The sequence below is a fragment of the Chrysoperla carnea genome, chromosome 1 (genome assembly GCF_905475395.1).
Source record: "Chrysoperla carnea chromosome 1, inChrCarn1.1, whole genome shotgun sequence".
Lineage (NCBI taxonomy): Eukaryota > Metazoa > Arthropoda > Insecta > Neuroptera > Chrysopidae > Chrysoperla > Chrysoperla carnea.
Window position 1 is genome coordinate 71,362,529 of NC_058337.1, and position 14,885 is coordinate 71,377,413.

A 14,885-nucleotide genomic window follows, 5' to 3' on the forward strand; every position below is an offset into this window, starting at 1 on the left:
TAATTATATATTTTAAAAACAATCTTAAATAATGTCTCGGCCGATATAACTAGAGCTATCTATACTATCTTTAACCTTTATAAACTCGTAATAAGCGCATATTTTCTCCTCAAAACTTTAAAATTGACAAAAAACCAATGCCACGCTCTCCTCCACTATCTTCAAAATGTCTGCCAAGAGTATTTTTACCTGTTTTGAAGTACAAACTTTCCAATTTTATGTTTGGCTGAGAAATAACTAGGTATGGACAAAAGAAAAAAAAGACACGAAAATGGATAATGCATATTATTTCGAAAAGCGACCTCCGCACACAGTGTAATATACAGAGATGTTGTTAAAGAGAAGAACTTTCCTTGTCTTTGTCAAAATCAGTAGAGTGTTCAGATTTAGTTTGCAACGGAAAAAACTAAAAAATATCTACCATGTAATTCGTGAAAACATTTTATTGAATAACCCTGTAGAAGGCTTAATAGGTATATACTATTAATTAACTTTTGCTAATAGGTATGTACTATTAGCACCACTTTTTGAGCCACTTTTTAATACTGGCTGCAAAAAGCAGCGCGAGATTTTCACGGTCATCTGCCGTACAATCATAACACTAAAAGAAGTTTTCTAAATTCAATTTAATTCATTTGATTCGTCCCGACCCAAACGTATATAATGTACGAGGAGCATAATTGGAACATTCCGATTTTTAAGTTTCAACTAGGAGATCACAAACATATTTTAAGGGAAAAGTAATAAATGTTACAATTTTTCAAACGGTGATTTTTCTTTTCAAGACAAATAAGTAGTAAATGGGAAGAAATTTAAAACTGCCTATCTAATGCTCTTTACTTGTGACCATTGTAAAACTTTTGTTAAATCCGCACTATCATTTTCATTATTTTCAACATGATTTTCTATGTTTTCCATTGAGCTTGTACCATTTTCTAATTGTTTTGTAACTGTAAATATATTTTTCGGAGAATTATTAGAATATATCGAGGAATTATTACTATTTCGTTGAAATGTATCTAAATTTGGTAACCGCAATAACGTTACATGATTGTGATATTCATCAAACCGTCCTACAGGACTATGAGCTGCGGGAATCGCGGCTGCTGACGCTGCCACTGTAAACAGTGCCGAAATATTATTATTATTATTATGATTATTATTATTATTATTTGAACCATTTAGACCGAGGTCAGATTGTCGGCGACTGATCGTTGATATTGGATGTGTGCCGAATATATCTTCGGTACGCGTGGATAGTGGAATAATTATCGAGTTTTCGATTGATTGTGCTGGTGCGTAAATATTATGTTGAAAAACATCCAAATTATCTGTTGGGCCCATGGTTGTGGTATTCATAATACCAATTTGTGTAGTTCGAACATGATATGGAAAATTTTTGTTGGCGTACGAAGGCAATGTTAACATCTGTAATTTAAAAAAAAAAAAAAAAGGGAAAATAAACAATTGACTGAGTTAATTATTGAAATACCCTATATAGAAAATATTGAATATCAGCTCTTGTTTAAAGGTTTTCTAGGTATTTTTTTTCGAATATAAATTGACCCCTTTTACCCCCTGAATATTATTGAATGAGTTTAATATGAAATAAGAATCAATAGACTGACTCACTACTTGAACTAGCTTCAAATTTACAACTCTCTTACTTTTATAGATTTTGAGCCAATGGAAACTTAAGTTATGCCCTAATTTGGATCCTCATGGAAAAGCAAAGTATTTACAAAAAAATGTTTCATACAAAAGTCGCTTATTTTTAAATAAGGAACATTATCTGGCATGATTGAAATATTCGAAACGCTCTTTAGGAAAGCACTTGCAGGCCACATTAAATTTAACTATGACAAGCAGAATATTAAGATTAGAAAAGAAAAAAAAAAACAACGAAAAAATAGAAATTGGTTATCTAACAAATTCTTAGTGATACGATGACAACCCAGAATAATATCTCCGTGTGAAAAATTTGCTATCCAAATTTGTTTTTTGAGTGTTAGTAGCGAAAGGGAAAGCCTGTGTTGCTAGTTTTATATGTGGTTGGAAAACCTCACCACTTTTTGGGGGAATGCACAACCGTTTCTAGACTAATCGAATTCAAATTTTGTGAATAGAGAACAATTTTCGAAGATCTTAATGTGCGATCTATAATGAATGCATAATAGGTATCAAACTCAATAACAAATAACGTAAATAAATTTTAAGTCAAGCAAACTACAAGTGTTTTTGCATTCCCAAAAAACGTAAGGGGTTACCGGAAATATTAGAATACTACTACTTAATTAAATAAAACTTATACTAACCAAAAACAATATATGGCCAGCAAACGCAATGAATAATAATATGGCACAAACAATTGACTCTCTGACCCATTTGTCAATATACACATTCGCTGTTAAAATAAACGCAGGTCCCGAAATAAACCACATAGTACCAAATATATTAAATGGGTAGTAAAAATTACTCTACAAAAAAAAATATTATTACTTCATATACGAGATTCCTGTTCAGAACAAAAAAGTCCCCAAATAGAAAATGCCAATTCTGACTATCGAATTGATTTCGAGCCAGCATATCGATAGAAAAAAATTTGTTACCTTTTCAGGATAATGTTTTAAAGTGAAAATCGTTGAATATATAAACATACACCATGCCAGTACACGCAAAGTAATTAAACCAAACCCAGCAGGTGATTCATATAAATACAATACTTCTCCTGGATCGAAAATCTATTTGAAAATCATAATTCGATTATTACTCAATTAACCATAAAAATTAATAAAAAGTATTAAGTACCTTTTCCTCGTATATAAATAATAATATATACGTTAATGAATATAAACACATAAATACTGTAATTTTAATAATGGCTGGAATCGGTAATCTACCACGTGTTACAGTAAAACCTTTAGCTAATAATAAAAGTAATAGTAAGAATGTAGTTTCACTAAAACCCATTAACATACGACCTAAAAGCAATAAAATGCATTATTATCTTTAAGTATCGAATAAAACACTTTAAAAAAAATATATTTAGAAATGCGTAATGAATATACTATAAAGACACAAATTGGAACCTGGAGCCCCACATTGCACTAAAAATATTGTGTGCAAAATATTCCTTAAAGTAACTTAAATTAGATGCTTTCGTTTCCAAAAAAATATAATTGAAAATTCAACGTTAATTTCATTTAAAACTTCAATTTTTAACGATTATGGTACATTGGCACCAATCCGTCTTCACACTACGATGCTATTGAAATATGTAATAAGGAGGCGTCCATTAATTACGTGAGGTATTTAGGGGCGGAGAGGTCGAGCCGAATCTTGCTAAATCTCACTTCGGGGAGAAGGAGAGTCTTGGCAAATATCACGTAATTTTTTTTAGCAGCAAATGTTCTAAAGCTGCGTGAAAATTAAGTTAACTTAAAGTTGAATGAAAGTAAAAAACGTAACTATTCTTTTTTTAAATAAATTCAATACTTTTATACCCAAAGTATAAGTTTTGAAAAATCCTACGTGAAATTGGGGAAGGGGGGAAGAGGTCGACAAAAATATTACGACATCTCACCAAGGGAGGAGAGGGGGGAGTAAAATCCTTAAAAATGCCTCACGTAATTAATGGACGCCCCTTAACAGAACAATTAAACTATTATTGTCAATATTTTCTTTACTGGTCTCACTAAAACTACGTTTACACTTAGGAGAATCGAGATGGGTACTTCCATCCACTCGAAATTTAATCGATTATCATAACATATCGTCTGTGTTCAACTGGTAATTTTCGCGGGAAAACATGCACGGTTCGAGCATGTGCATACAACACGCACAAACACGGCACATTGACACATTTATGGCAATAACGGCCGCATAAACTGGTCAGAAATTGAGTCCCTGCGCCATCGAATCACATGAAAAATTTTGGTCAGTTAATTAGACCATTGAAGAGTCGTTACGAAATCAATTCAAATATCGATATCGACAACATTTTCAATTTTTATAAAGATGATTTTGACAGTGCAAGATTGTTGAGGGAAAAGGGCATGTTTTTGCAACTTTTGCGGACAGTAAATGATTTTGTTTGCTTGTTCATTTTTGTTAAGCGATAGAGACATGTTTTTCGTTTGCTCGTCATCATTTCATGATCCTCTTGTTCAAATTAACGAAATTTTTCAGTTTACAATGGTGTTAGCCCGACTTAAATAAAGTGAAGAATGAGTTTATTTCGGGGAATTCCACAAGTGTCAGTGTTCTGGCTTTACGGAAAATGAATGAAAATGAATTTGAATGACGTGATTTTTTAAGTAATTATGAATAAAGAATATTTTGAAAACTATTTTAACAAATTTTTTACGTAATTTTAATATTTTCTCTCATTAATACACTATTGGCTTCGACCCTACTACCCAACTACCCTTATACCTCTGACCACTCAGATTAGGCCTTACTCCCATCGCAGCTATAAACTCTGCTACATTAGAGCCTCGAAAACATAAAAAGTAAGATAAATGTTTATTATTATATTTGGTAATTTTTGTGTCCTAACATCATGTTAGTATGCAGGCGCAGTCTGTTTCAGAAGCATAGGAACTTGTTAAAAAAGAAAGGTGTCTTAAGACTATAACAATTTCCTCGTATTTTTAAAACTATTATTATATTAAATTATTAAATCTAGATTACTTGTCATTTCCTTTATTAATAAATGTAAGCATACATACCAATATTATTTGCTTTTGGTGAAATAATTCCACTTGTTGCATACTTAATTAATACTAAACTTTGTACTAAAATACCAAAAAATTGTAAAAATACAGAAAACATAAACATTTTATATGTCGAGTGTAATAATTGTCTAGTTTTTAATTCTATCGAACACATTATAACTGCTAATATTATAAATGAATATGTTATACAATAACACATTAAAACGGGAAGCACATCTGAAAGTAATAATTAATAATTACCATAAATATGAGATTAATTTATATATCCAATCAGAATGAAGAGAGCGATCTTATAATTAACTCAATCCAGTCAAAAGGGATATTTTTTCGCAATTTTTTCTTAAAATGAATCAAGAAATTGTCATCTTGTTTATGACCGACCTTTTAAATTATACTGTGTTGTTATTTTAAAAAGTGATTCATTGAAGTTTTCTTTTTTCAAATTTCTGCTATGTTCATTTCCGTTCGTAGGATATTGAAATAAACCTAGTTAATATACCCAAGCTAGAATTTATAAAACTCGAAAAAGGTTTTTTTAATCAGTCGCGAAGAATCAGAGAGGAAGATATCCAATTAATTTTTCGTATAATTCATATTCTTTTGTTCATTTTTGTAGCAAATTTTTTTACATTATGTTACTTATAATAAAGCAAAAAACATTTTTAAAATTCACAGAGGTTCAATAAAACTTACAAAATTCATCAGCAGAAAAATGCTCATGCCAATAGTCTCCGTGCTGTCCATTAGTCATTAATAACTTATATTTTATATCAATACCCTGCAAGAATCAATAATATGGAGTTAAAAAATGAAAGAATGGAGTTTAAAAATGTTGAGAAAATTAAATTGAAAATTAAAAAAATTTCACATTATGCTGGGACTCACCCACAACTTGAGTGGACAATTTTTAACATAATATTGAATTATTTAGACCATTTTTAAAAGAATGTATTTGACTCTGGGCTATACTGGTATTTCCTAAGTAAATACCAAAAATCTAAGGGCATATTCTTGAGCCAATTTTATGCAAAGTACCTTGGAAACGAAGCATTTGCGGACACATATTCACATGAACTTTTTCTTATAAGATTGATTCAAGAAATGGTCTTTTTGCACTTACTTAGGAAAAAATCTGTATAATAACTATAGTTTAGGTATGTCGAATATATGAGTCTGATAATGGTGAAAATTATGTTTTATGCAGAACATATCTGAAATTGCCTATTCTTACCGTTGTACTATTGCAATTACTGATTGCAATGAACCACCAACGTTCTCTTGCACTACGAAATTTACGTGCATTATGACAACTGACTGTGATTTTCTGTGATACAGCACGTTTTTCACGATTATTTGACGACATTTGTAATAATTCACTAAATGAAATTGTTGTAGTTTCTGTAAAATTTGCAAAATCGTATTCATTTGTTGTCGTGATATTAGCTTCCAAATCATCGATAGTATCATTGAATGACATATTATCTGTTGAATTATTAATTTTCATTTTATGGTCCCATTTTATACCTGAAATTTAGAGATTTTATATCATATTACTTCTTGCACTATTCCCAATAAAGGAAAAAATATCATTGAAAGGATATGAACGCGCAGTGCTACCTTAACAAAGGGCTAAATGTTCTAAACTTCCTAAAGTATTATGCTGGCGCTGAAATGACAATTTTACTTAGTAATTACTAGCCAATACCAAGATCAACCCTACTATAATACATAGAATTTAGAGACTGCGTACTATATAGAATGGTCCAAGTTAAAACACTTAAGTGTTAACATTAGAACTTCATCAAATGGTACACAACATTAAAATAATGTGAGAATTTTTTTATATACTTCTATCCGGGAAACCGTCCTTTTCTAGATACAGGCTGTTGAAATTTTGTGAATATTTCCAAAAACGGCTGCTTTTAAAAATAGCACACAATGCCCTAAGAAAGAGTCATGCATAACGTTATTGTATTTGCCATAAAATTAGTGGCACAAGAGATTTTTTCTCGAAATAGGGTGATGACCCACCCATATCTTTACCACTGGTTTTAGTAATTTATTACCATATGTATCAAATACTTCTCCTAAAGGAGGATACTATGCTCAGACTCAGAGAATTTTTAAATTCTCTTTAATTAAGATTACTAGACAAGATATTTGTCAATATTTAGTTTACACCTGTATGTAGCATATTACATCAATAATAATCGAATAGACCTTGATGTAAATATCGTATGCATAATTATAAGTAAACAACAACAATAAGTAATATTGCATTGTGTTTTTAGGTCGATGAAGTTATTTAAATAATTTGTATTGCAGACCAGTAGATCACCTTTTTCTTTCATTTAGCACTAAAACAGAGAATACGAAAAAAGGAGGTTCAAATCCCATTGGGAATGCTGCGACATAGACTAATAACTTCAAAACACCCTTACAAGAGTATCTAAACCCAGGCGGACATCATCAATATAAACAGTTAAAACCTATATTAAGAATTAAACTTCATTTACTAGATTAATTTAGGATCGAAATTTTGAATTCGAGGCTAAACGACTTTGAGCGAACTCAATAATTTCTTTTGGTTATCAAGCAAATATCAGCCCAATTCCCACTCGGTTATATCTTATTCTAATTTAACTTTCTTCAAATAATTATATTACCTAGAATAAATTTTACTTACCAAACATACTATTATTAATCAGTTCACGTATGGTTGTATTGTATGTAACTGGGCGAGGACTTGATGATGATCCAAATCCTGAATTTGGTTTTCCAGCAGTTTTATATAAACATCCAGCTCTTTCATTATAAGGATATTGAACGGTTAAATTAATTAATTGATTATTTTCAATTCGTAATACCTTTTCTTTTTGTTCGCAAGTCTATAAATTAAATATAAAATCTATTACACAAAAACATATTCCTATTATTATTATTATTTTTTTTTTTTAATATTATACTGCGTGTTTAACTACTATGGTCATATACGCAGTGTCAGTAGGTCTATTATTTTTAAAATTATTATTGTTGTTATTGTGAATTAACAGTCCAAATGACTCACACAACTAATTAAAATTTTGGGTACGTACACCTATACCGACTCTAAGTACTTCGGTATCGGCTAGGTGTGGCACTAAGTCCTACAAGGCTCAGTTATGGCCCCGCACACGCAGACGCAGAGTGCTTTACATGCCAAATAGTCTATCGTCTGACTTGAGATAAGGTTCGCTCTTTTGTCGAATGATTGCCGGTTCATACATCAAATTTACTTTGGAAACATGGATATTTGCTCAGCAGAATTTTATAGTGATTTTGTACGTGTGTGAGTATGTTTAATAGTTTTGGTTATCTAGGTGTAAGTAGGTGTGTTTCGGATTGACATAGTGCTCATCTAAATCATTTGATATGCCTTTAGCTCTGCTTGGGCTTTAGTCCTACGTGTGGCGGCTTTAAGGGTGGTTCCTACTCTTCACTAGATAAACTAGGAGCCTTACGTGTTGATATTTATTTTCACATGAGTAAAGTCAGTTCACAAACCGAAAAATTCGTTTTCCATTTTCCAGGTCCTTGATCAATAACTTTTGTGGGTCTAACGACAACCACTTTCATACTTTCAATTGGCATAACGCTTCTAAAATACTTCTAAAACCCAAAAATGGCCAAGTTTCCTTAAAAAATCAAATCCTTCACTTGCAACCTTCATTTCTATCTTTTCTTAGTAGCATGGCATCGAAAAAAATCCTAGCTATTTCGAAAAGGGGAAAACACTTTTTTTCGAAGTGTTTCAATATAGTGGTCAAAAATAAATATTTTTGATAGGTATATTAGGCAGAAAAATAGTCAATAATTTTCTTTTTTCTACCACAATGGGCTCTATAGCCTAAGTGTGTCCTTCGTGGACAGCCAATATAACCTAACTTAACCTATGTCTCTTTGCTTATCTAATACATCTGTTGCAATCAAAATTTGGGATTCAAAGTAATGCCTTTTTCGAATAATTAACGTTTATATTATTCAGAAACAATATTATGTAAATATCTAGTAAAGTTCTTAATCCACTATTCCGCTCCAAGGAGTCAGAAGCTTTTTGAATAAACCCTCTGCCTCCATACGAGTACCCTTGTATAGGTATCAAAAGATTAACACATCTGTTTATTGTTTTTCACCAAAATCCATTGCCACTTTATCAACGAATTGCCGTTTACTAGGAAGGTTTCGTTTCTCTAGTAGGAAAGATTTCCATTTTGGAGAGTTAAAAATAAGTAAAGGCCATTCTCTTCACTTTCTGCTAACCGTTCTCTTGAATTTACAGTAATATTTTGAATTTCCTTATTGTTAGACTATTTATGTTTTCTATGATTTTTAAAGCTAGCTACTTCAAAGTTTTTGTTAGTTAGCAACTACTTTATCAAAAGATGAAGAAATCCCTCTTGTTCGAGTTGTGTACGATACCTGTTTGTTTCGGGCAGCGAGTTTGACCTCAAAACTGGACACTTTAAAACTTTCTGTTTGATTTTATTATATTTTTTTATAAATATCAATATGATAGGTACAACACTTACTTTTGTAACTTGATAGATTTATAGGCAATAAACACTACATGAATGTTTTTACTTAAGCATAAAATATACACAAACCTTATCAGTTTTATATACAGCTGGCCATTGATCGTCAGTATCGTAATATAGTAATAAATTCGGTACGCCTTGACTCTTATCAAATTCAATATGGTAATTAAATTCACCATCTTCCGATAAAAAACAAAATCGTGCCAAAAATGCCCATTTCTAAAGAAGGAAATTGTATTCAACATAAGTACATATTAACTAATTTTTACTAGAAATACCCACCTCGCTAGTCTTTAAATGCCCTTCGACATACTTGGAATGTGATTTTGTTAATAATTGTATAAAAATAAAAATTATTGTAAAATCTAAATTAAACATTTTGTTATTGAGTGTTTTTAACTTATTTTCAAATACAAAAGGTTACAAAAATATCACAATGAACTTAATATTGGTTCGAATCAATATTTCCATGCCAACTCAATTCGTAAACATTGAATAGTAAAAGTGATAAAAATTTATTCACTGCACCATAAACAAATAGTATCGAAATACCAATATTATTTTATGCATGAAACTCACGTAACATTTTCTTATTAGATACATTCTGTATATTTGAAAAGTTATGATATTCTACAAAATGACGTAAATCGCAAAAAATATAATTATCTTAAGAGCATGTGAGGGGCTCCAGAAATCGATTAATATTTTGCGTAAATTGATTCCTTAACATTTGTAGAATATATTGGTAGAGTATTTAATTTCATAATCGTTATAAAGATACAGTTAAAAGAAGCAGATCTTGGTAAATTCAGATAAGTACACTAATATACACTAAGTGTACTGAGTACCATAATTATAACCACTGGTGGCTTTAGAGGTGGGCGACCGGGGTGCCAGGGTTTCCAGGGTGCCACGCGTGCGAACTCAATTTAGCCACTTATTGAATTTTTTTGTACGTTGAAGTTTGATGTTTGCAACACTATCTCGAAGACACCAGGCATTACCTATCGAAACAGGAAATTCCAAAATAAATATTTCACGGCTACACAAGGACGGATAAAGGCCGTTTAGACGCCAAGCACCATAAAAACAAAATATTTCTGAAGTTTTAGTTAACATTCATAAGAAAATATTTGGTTAACATTAATAAGAGATTTGTATGTATCCGAAAGAGAGTAACACTAATTACTAAAATGTTTTATTTGTTACGCAAATTGAATATTTAAGCAATATATACCTACTATCGATAAAAGATACAAAACTAATATACGGCGTAAGGATTTTCTCATATTTAAGGGCGAAGCAGAATATTAAACAAAAGTCTATGTATACAGTGAAGCCTATACATACTTTAATTAATTACCCAAACCCTATACAAATTGTCCCAACCGAAAAAACAAATATATCAGAATTTGTTGCTATTAATGTCCTAATTAGCACGTTAAAGACACGAAGTGGTTAAATATAATTGTTGTCATTCACATAGAACAGGAGATCCGGGTTCGAATCCCGGCTTCTGTGTAATTTTTTCGTTTCTTTCTATTTGTTCAAATGAAAAAAAGTAATGTGTTCCATTCAAGTGTACAGTCTCACTCTCACATGTTAAGTGATATGCTATGTGTTAATATAACAAAAGGTATTATCTAACATGTATGAGCAATTTGTAAAAGTACATAAAAATTTGAAATAAATGTAAAAAGTTAAGTTTCATAATAAAAAATATGTTAAATAGTTGCTTTATCCGATTTTGTTGCCCAAGCTGTTTAACAAAAAAACGAAATTATTAAAAATGATGAAGCTATATTAACTTTAAGTCGGCCCCACCACCATGAAAAGAACGGCACAAACCATAAAATCCTCCAATCATTCCGATGTTCATGTGAAGAGTTCTTTGAATTTCGAATTTTTAAGCCTCTATATCTATCTCCAAACATACATGGCCTCACGAGAGCTAACGCCGGCCCTGTATAAATAACTCGCACATAAATAACAAATTATTTTTTCTAAAAATTGTATTTCAATAAAAGAGATCTCTTTAAATTCCAGGAAAATAAGAAAAATTTACTTAATAACTTTGGTTCGATACCGATTCATGTGATTGAAGCTTCTACTTTCCCGACGAGCTAGGATAATTTTTAAGAAAAGTGTCTAAACTGAACTTTTACCATAATTTCTTTTCATTAACACTTGCGTGCAGAAAAGTACTTTTCAAAGCAGTATCGAACAAATATTATATACGGTAATGAATAGGGATCGTAGAAACTAATGGCCGTTATGGTTTCTATAACAACAAACGAAGTTCAAAAATAAGCAGTCAATAAATTGTTTCCATTTATATAAGTATAATTTAAAAGTTTTTTCCAACTAAGGGGCTAGAGTATTAAACACAATTATTTATAATTAACTTATCGTTGATACTTCAATCATCGTTGAGCGCATAGATTAAAGAACAACATTGAAAAATTATGGAGTTAGACAAGCGTGAGTCAACAATATGTATCGATTATTCGAGTAAATCATTAGTAAAATTTCCCGAAGAAATACTAATGTGTAAAAATTTACGTATGTTATGTTTGGACAATAATGAATTAACGACCATACCAGATATTGTATTTCTATCACTAAATCGGTTAACATGGTTGGATGTACGTAATAATAAATTAACATCGTTATCACCAAAAATTGGTAAATGTCGATATTTGGAAACATTATTAATACAAGATAATTGTATTGAAAAATTACCCATGGAATTAGGTAAATATAAAAAATTGAACAAAAGTTTTATTGTAATACTTTACCGTCTGTAATACATCTGCCATTCATTAAAAAAAAGCAACCTTCAAAAACTTTTTGTGTGAAAAGTGGACCAAAACTTTTAAATTAAAAAAATAGCAATAGGTATTATTTCAGACTTTTCATAAGTATTGGATGTACAAGTTGCACCCGAATTTTGCTTACGTATTAATGAACATGAAACATAAAACTCAATATATTTAATAAACCTAATTTTTGATAACTTGAACTTCTGACTTACTCTATTCTGTCTTACCCAGTCTATTTTAAAGCGGAAGAAAAATAATTTTATTTTTATTGTTCTTTTTTTTTAGGTTTAGTTGAAAATTTGAAAACGTTACTATTATCTGGCAATCCTATAACATATCCAAGTCCACAAATATTGGAATTAGGTATCTGTGGCATTATACAATATCTTAAAGGTGAATATGATACAATTGGTAAGAATGAAAAAAACCTGAAAGTTAGGAAAAAACGTAAATCAAAATCATCTAAAAATGTTAATACAATTGAATTCGCTTCAAACATCTCCAAAAAATTAAAAGGTCCCTTAAAAAAACGAAAGACAACAATTTCTACACGAAAAAGGATTGTATCACAAAGTGCAGGTGTAGCGGACGAAAGTAGTGGTAATAAAATTAACCCTAAAGGTAACATTGAGAAAGATTTATATCTATCAGTCTGTATATAAAAGCTCTTTTGGTTTTACAAGCTTAAACAAAGGCTTGCTCACTTGTATATTTTATCAACTTAAGGGAAACTTTTTTTGAAAATATTTTGTTCAGTAAAGATCTTTTGGCTTTATTTTTTTCTAGCCATCCATTGCCACTATTCGTGATGATAGTTAAAAACAGGTCTTGGTATATACAGGTATACTATGATCTTCACCAGCCCGCATCGCAACTATTAATTAAATTAATTTTGGATATGACAGCGAGAATCGAATCGGCTATCCTAGACATACCGCGAACGGAATTGGCTACGCCTTAACCAACTGAGCTACTAGGGTTAACTGTAATATGATTAACTTGAGGAATAAATTTAAATTTTACTTTTGAAAGTTATTAAGTAAGAATTTTAAAAATATTGAAAATGTATTTTAGGATATATAGAGCTCCTCTAATAAGCAATTTAGGAGATTAATATAAGGATGAAGACCTTGCATCCTGTTGAGTACCTCCATCATATAAAGTTCTTTTTGTAGGGCCGGGTGTCCAGAACAACGCGTATAGAATGGTAAAAAAAAATCAATTGTTAGGCATACTTAGAATTCTTTTTCTTTTTATCACATGCTATCTTAAAAATACAATAGATGTCCACATCGTGGGCTCTCCTATTATATGTATGTGCAGTTCTTGTCTTTTTTTATACTTAGCAAAAAATTTCAAGAAAAATTTAAATATCACAGAAATTTAAAGATTGCGATTGATTTTACTTTTTTTTTTTTGAAACCCATTGCTTTTGGTTATAATTAAGAGGGCAAGCGAAATGTAACATGATACACTTTGGAAAAGTTAATAAATAAATAAATACTCCCTGCGATAAATTACTCTTCAAAATTGACCATTATAGTTAAAGTTTGGATTAATCTGAAAATTTTGGATTACAAAACGAAACTTTTACTAGACAAATAAATAGATTTTCTTCATTCGAATTTTAATATTATTTTACCTTTTTTTAAGAATCCCTAATGAATGAATGCAAATTGAGCGAATTGGGCACTAATGACAAACCTCAAAATAAGGATCGTGGAGACAGTGAACCCTCACCTAAAATTGCACCTCCCACAGCATCAGCATCCAAGAAATCATTAAAAAATAAAAAATCAAAGAAAATCTTATTAAAGAAACCAGTTACAACAGTTGCAAAATTAGTAGTGCCAAAACGTAATAGTGATCGATATTTAGTACGCGTGAATTTAAAACGTAGCATGTTACGTGCAAAAGAGCGTGCATTAAAAGAATTATGGACAAATCGTTTACGTATACTATTAGAACGTCAAGCATCAATATTACAACGGCGGCAAACAATTGAAGCATTAAAGAATTGGCGCAGTCAAGTTGATAAGTTCCACATATTAAATAATAAAGAATTAACACCACCATTTGATTTAGATGAGAATTATTTAAAATTACCAACACGTTTGGAATATCAGAAAGCCAGTACAACATCGTTTAAACAAAAACCACGTACACATTCGAATAATACAAGAAATCCACATAAGTTACAAGATTTTAGTACAAAAATTGATGATATTATAAAGTCAATTAAAGCTTTGGATCAATTAAATAATAGTACATTAATTACTCCAGCTCAAGAACAAAAATTACTTGAATCTGAAATTAAAAAGGTGAGTGCAGTTACTTATCCAAGTAACAAAATTCCCCAATAAAAGACAAAGTAAATGGTCAAAAATTTTCACTCAATTTGGCATTACAATCTCCATACAATATCAAACATTTCAACAAGCATGATTGTCAAAATTTGATAAGCAATGACATCAAGCATCAAATATTTACACCAAGCATTAAATTGTTTACAAATACGTTTATCAAACGTTTTGGCAAGTATGTTGCATGAATTTGCTCGACTAGTGTTTGGCAAACAAAACCTCTAACATATAACATTTAACATTTCAATTAGGGAGTGTCCATAATTAACCCACGTAGCCTGGTCAAGAGGGGCGGGATGAGTTTGAATGCTACGCTGAGCCACGTAACGGGGGGAGGGGTTAAGAGCAAAGCTACGTAGTTTTCTTCAAATGAAAATTTTTTTGTTAAAT

The 14,885-nt window shown here is 30.8% G+C and overlaps 2 protein-coding genes across 2 annotated transcripts; one reads left to right on the top strand and one right to left on the bottom strand.

The window, feature by feature from the left end:
- Nucleotides 1-514: 514 nt before the first annotated feature.
- Nucleotides 515-9,661, bottom strand: LOC123290664 (transmembrane protein 145-like; the record flags this gene model as incomplete). The annotated part of the gene is given in 11 exon segments (XM_044870927.1): nucleotides 515-601; nucleotides 841-1,428; nucleotides 2,316-2,477; nucleotides 2,610-2,741; nucleotides 2,809-2,981; nucleotides 4,731-4,952; nucleotides 5,430-5,514; nucleotides 5,968-6,101; nucleotides 7,558-7,624; nucleotides 9,380-9,529; nucleotides 9,593-9,661. Coding segments are annotated over 11 exon segments (1,869 nt in total), but the record flags the coding sequence as incomplete, so codon positions are not given.
- Nucleotides 9,662-11,775: 2,114 nt separating this feature from the next.
- On the top strand, nucleotides 11,776-14,495 carry LOC123290673 (leucine-rich repeat-containing protein 27-like). The gene is made up of 3 exons (XM_044870938.1): nucleotides 11,776-12,064; nucleotides 12,418-12,753; nucleotides 13,786-14,495. The coding sequence occupies exons 1-3, from the start codon at nucleotides 11,776-11,778 to the stop codon at nucleotides 14,493-14,495; spliced, it is 1,335 nt and encodes a 444-aa protein (XP_044726873.1).
- The last annotated feature ends 390 nt before the right edge of the window (nucleotides 14,496-14,885 follow it).

Excerpts from the sequence above, each read along its gene's own strand:
- LOC123290673 (XM_044870938.1), top strand. The coding sequence starts at position 11,776 with ATGGAGTTAGACAAGCGTGAGTCAACAATATGTATCGATTATTCGAGT. Across the intron at positions 12,065-12,417 it reads AAAATTACCCATGGAATTAG|GTTTAGTTGAAAATTTGAAA; the intron begins GTAAATATAAAA and ends CTTTTTTTTTAG. Across the intron at positions 12,754-13,785 it reads TAATAAAATTAACCCTAAAG|AATCCCTAATGAATGAATGC; the intron begins GTAACATTGAGA and ends CCTTTTTTTAAG.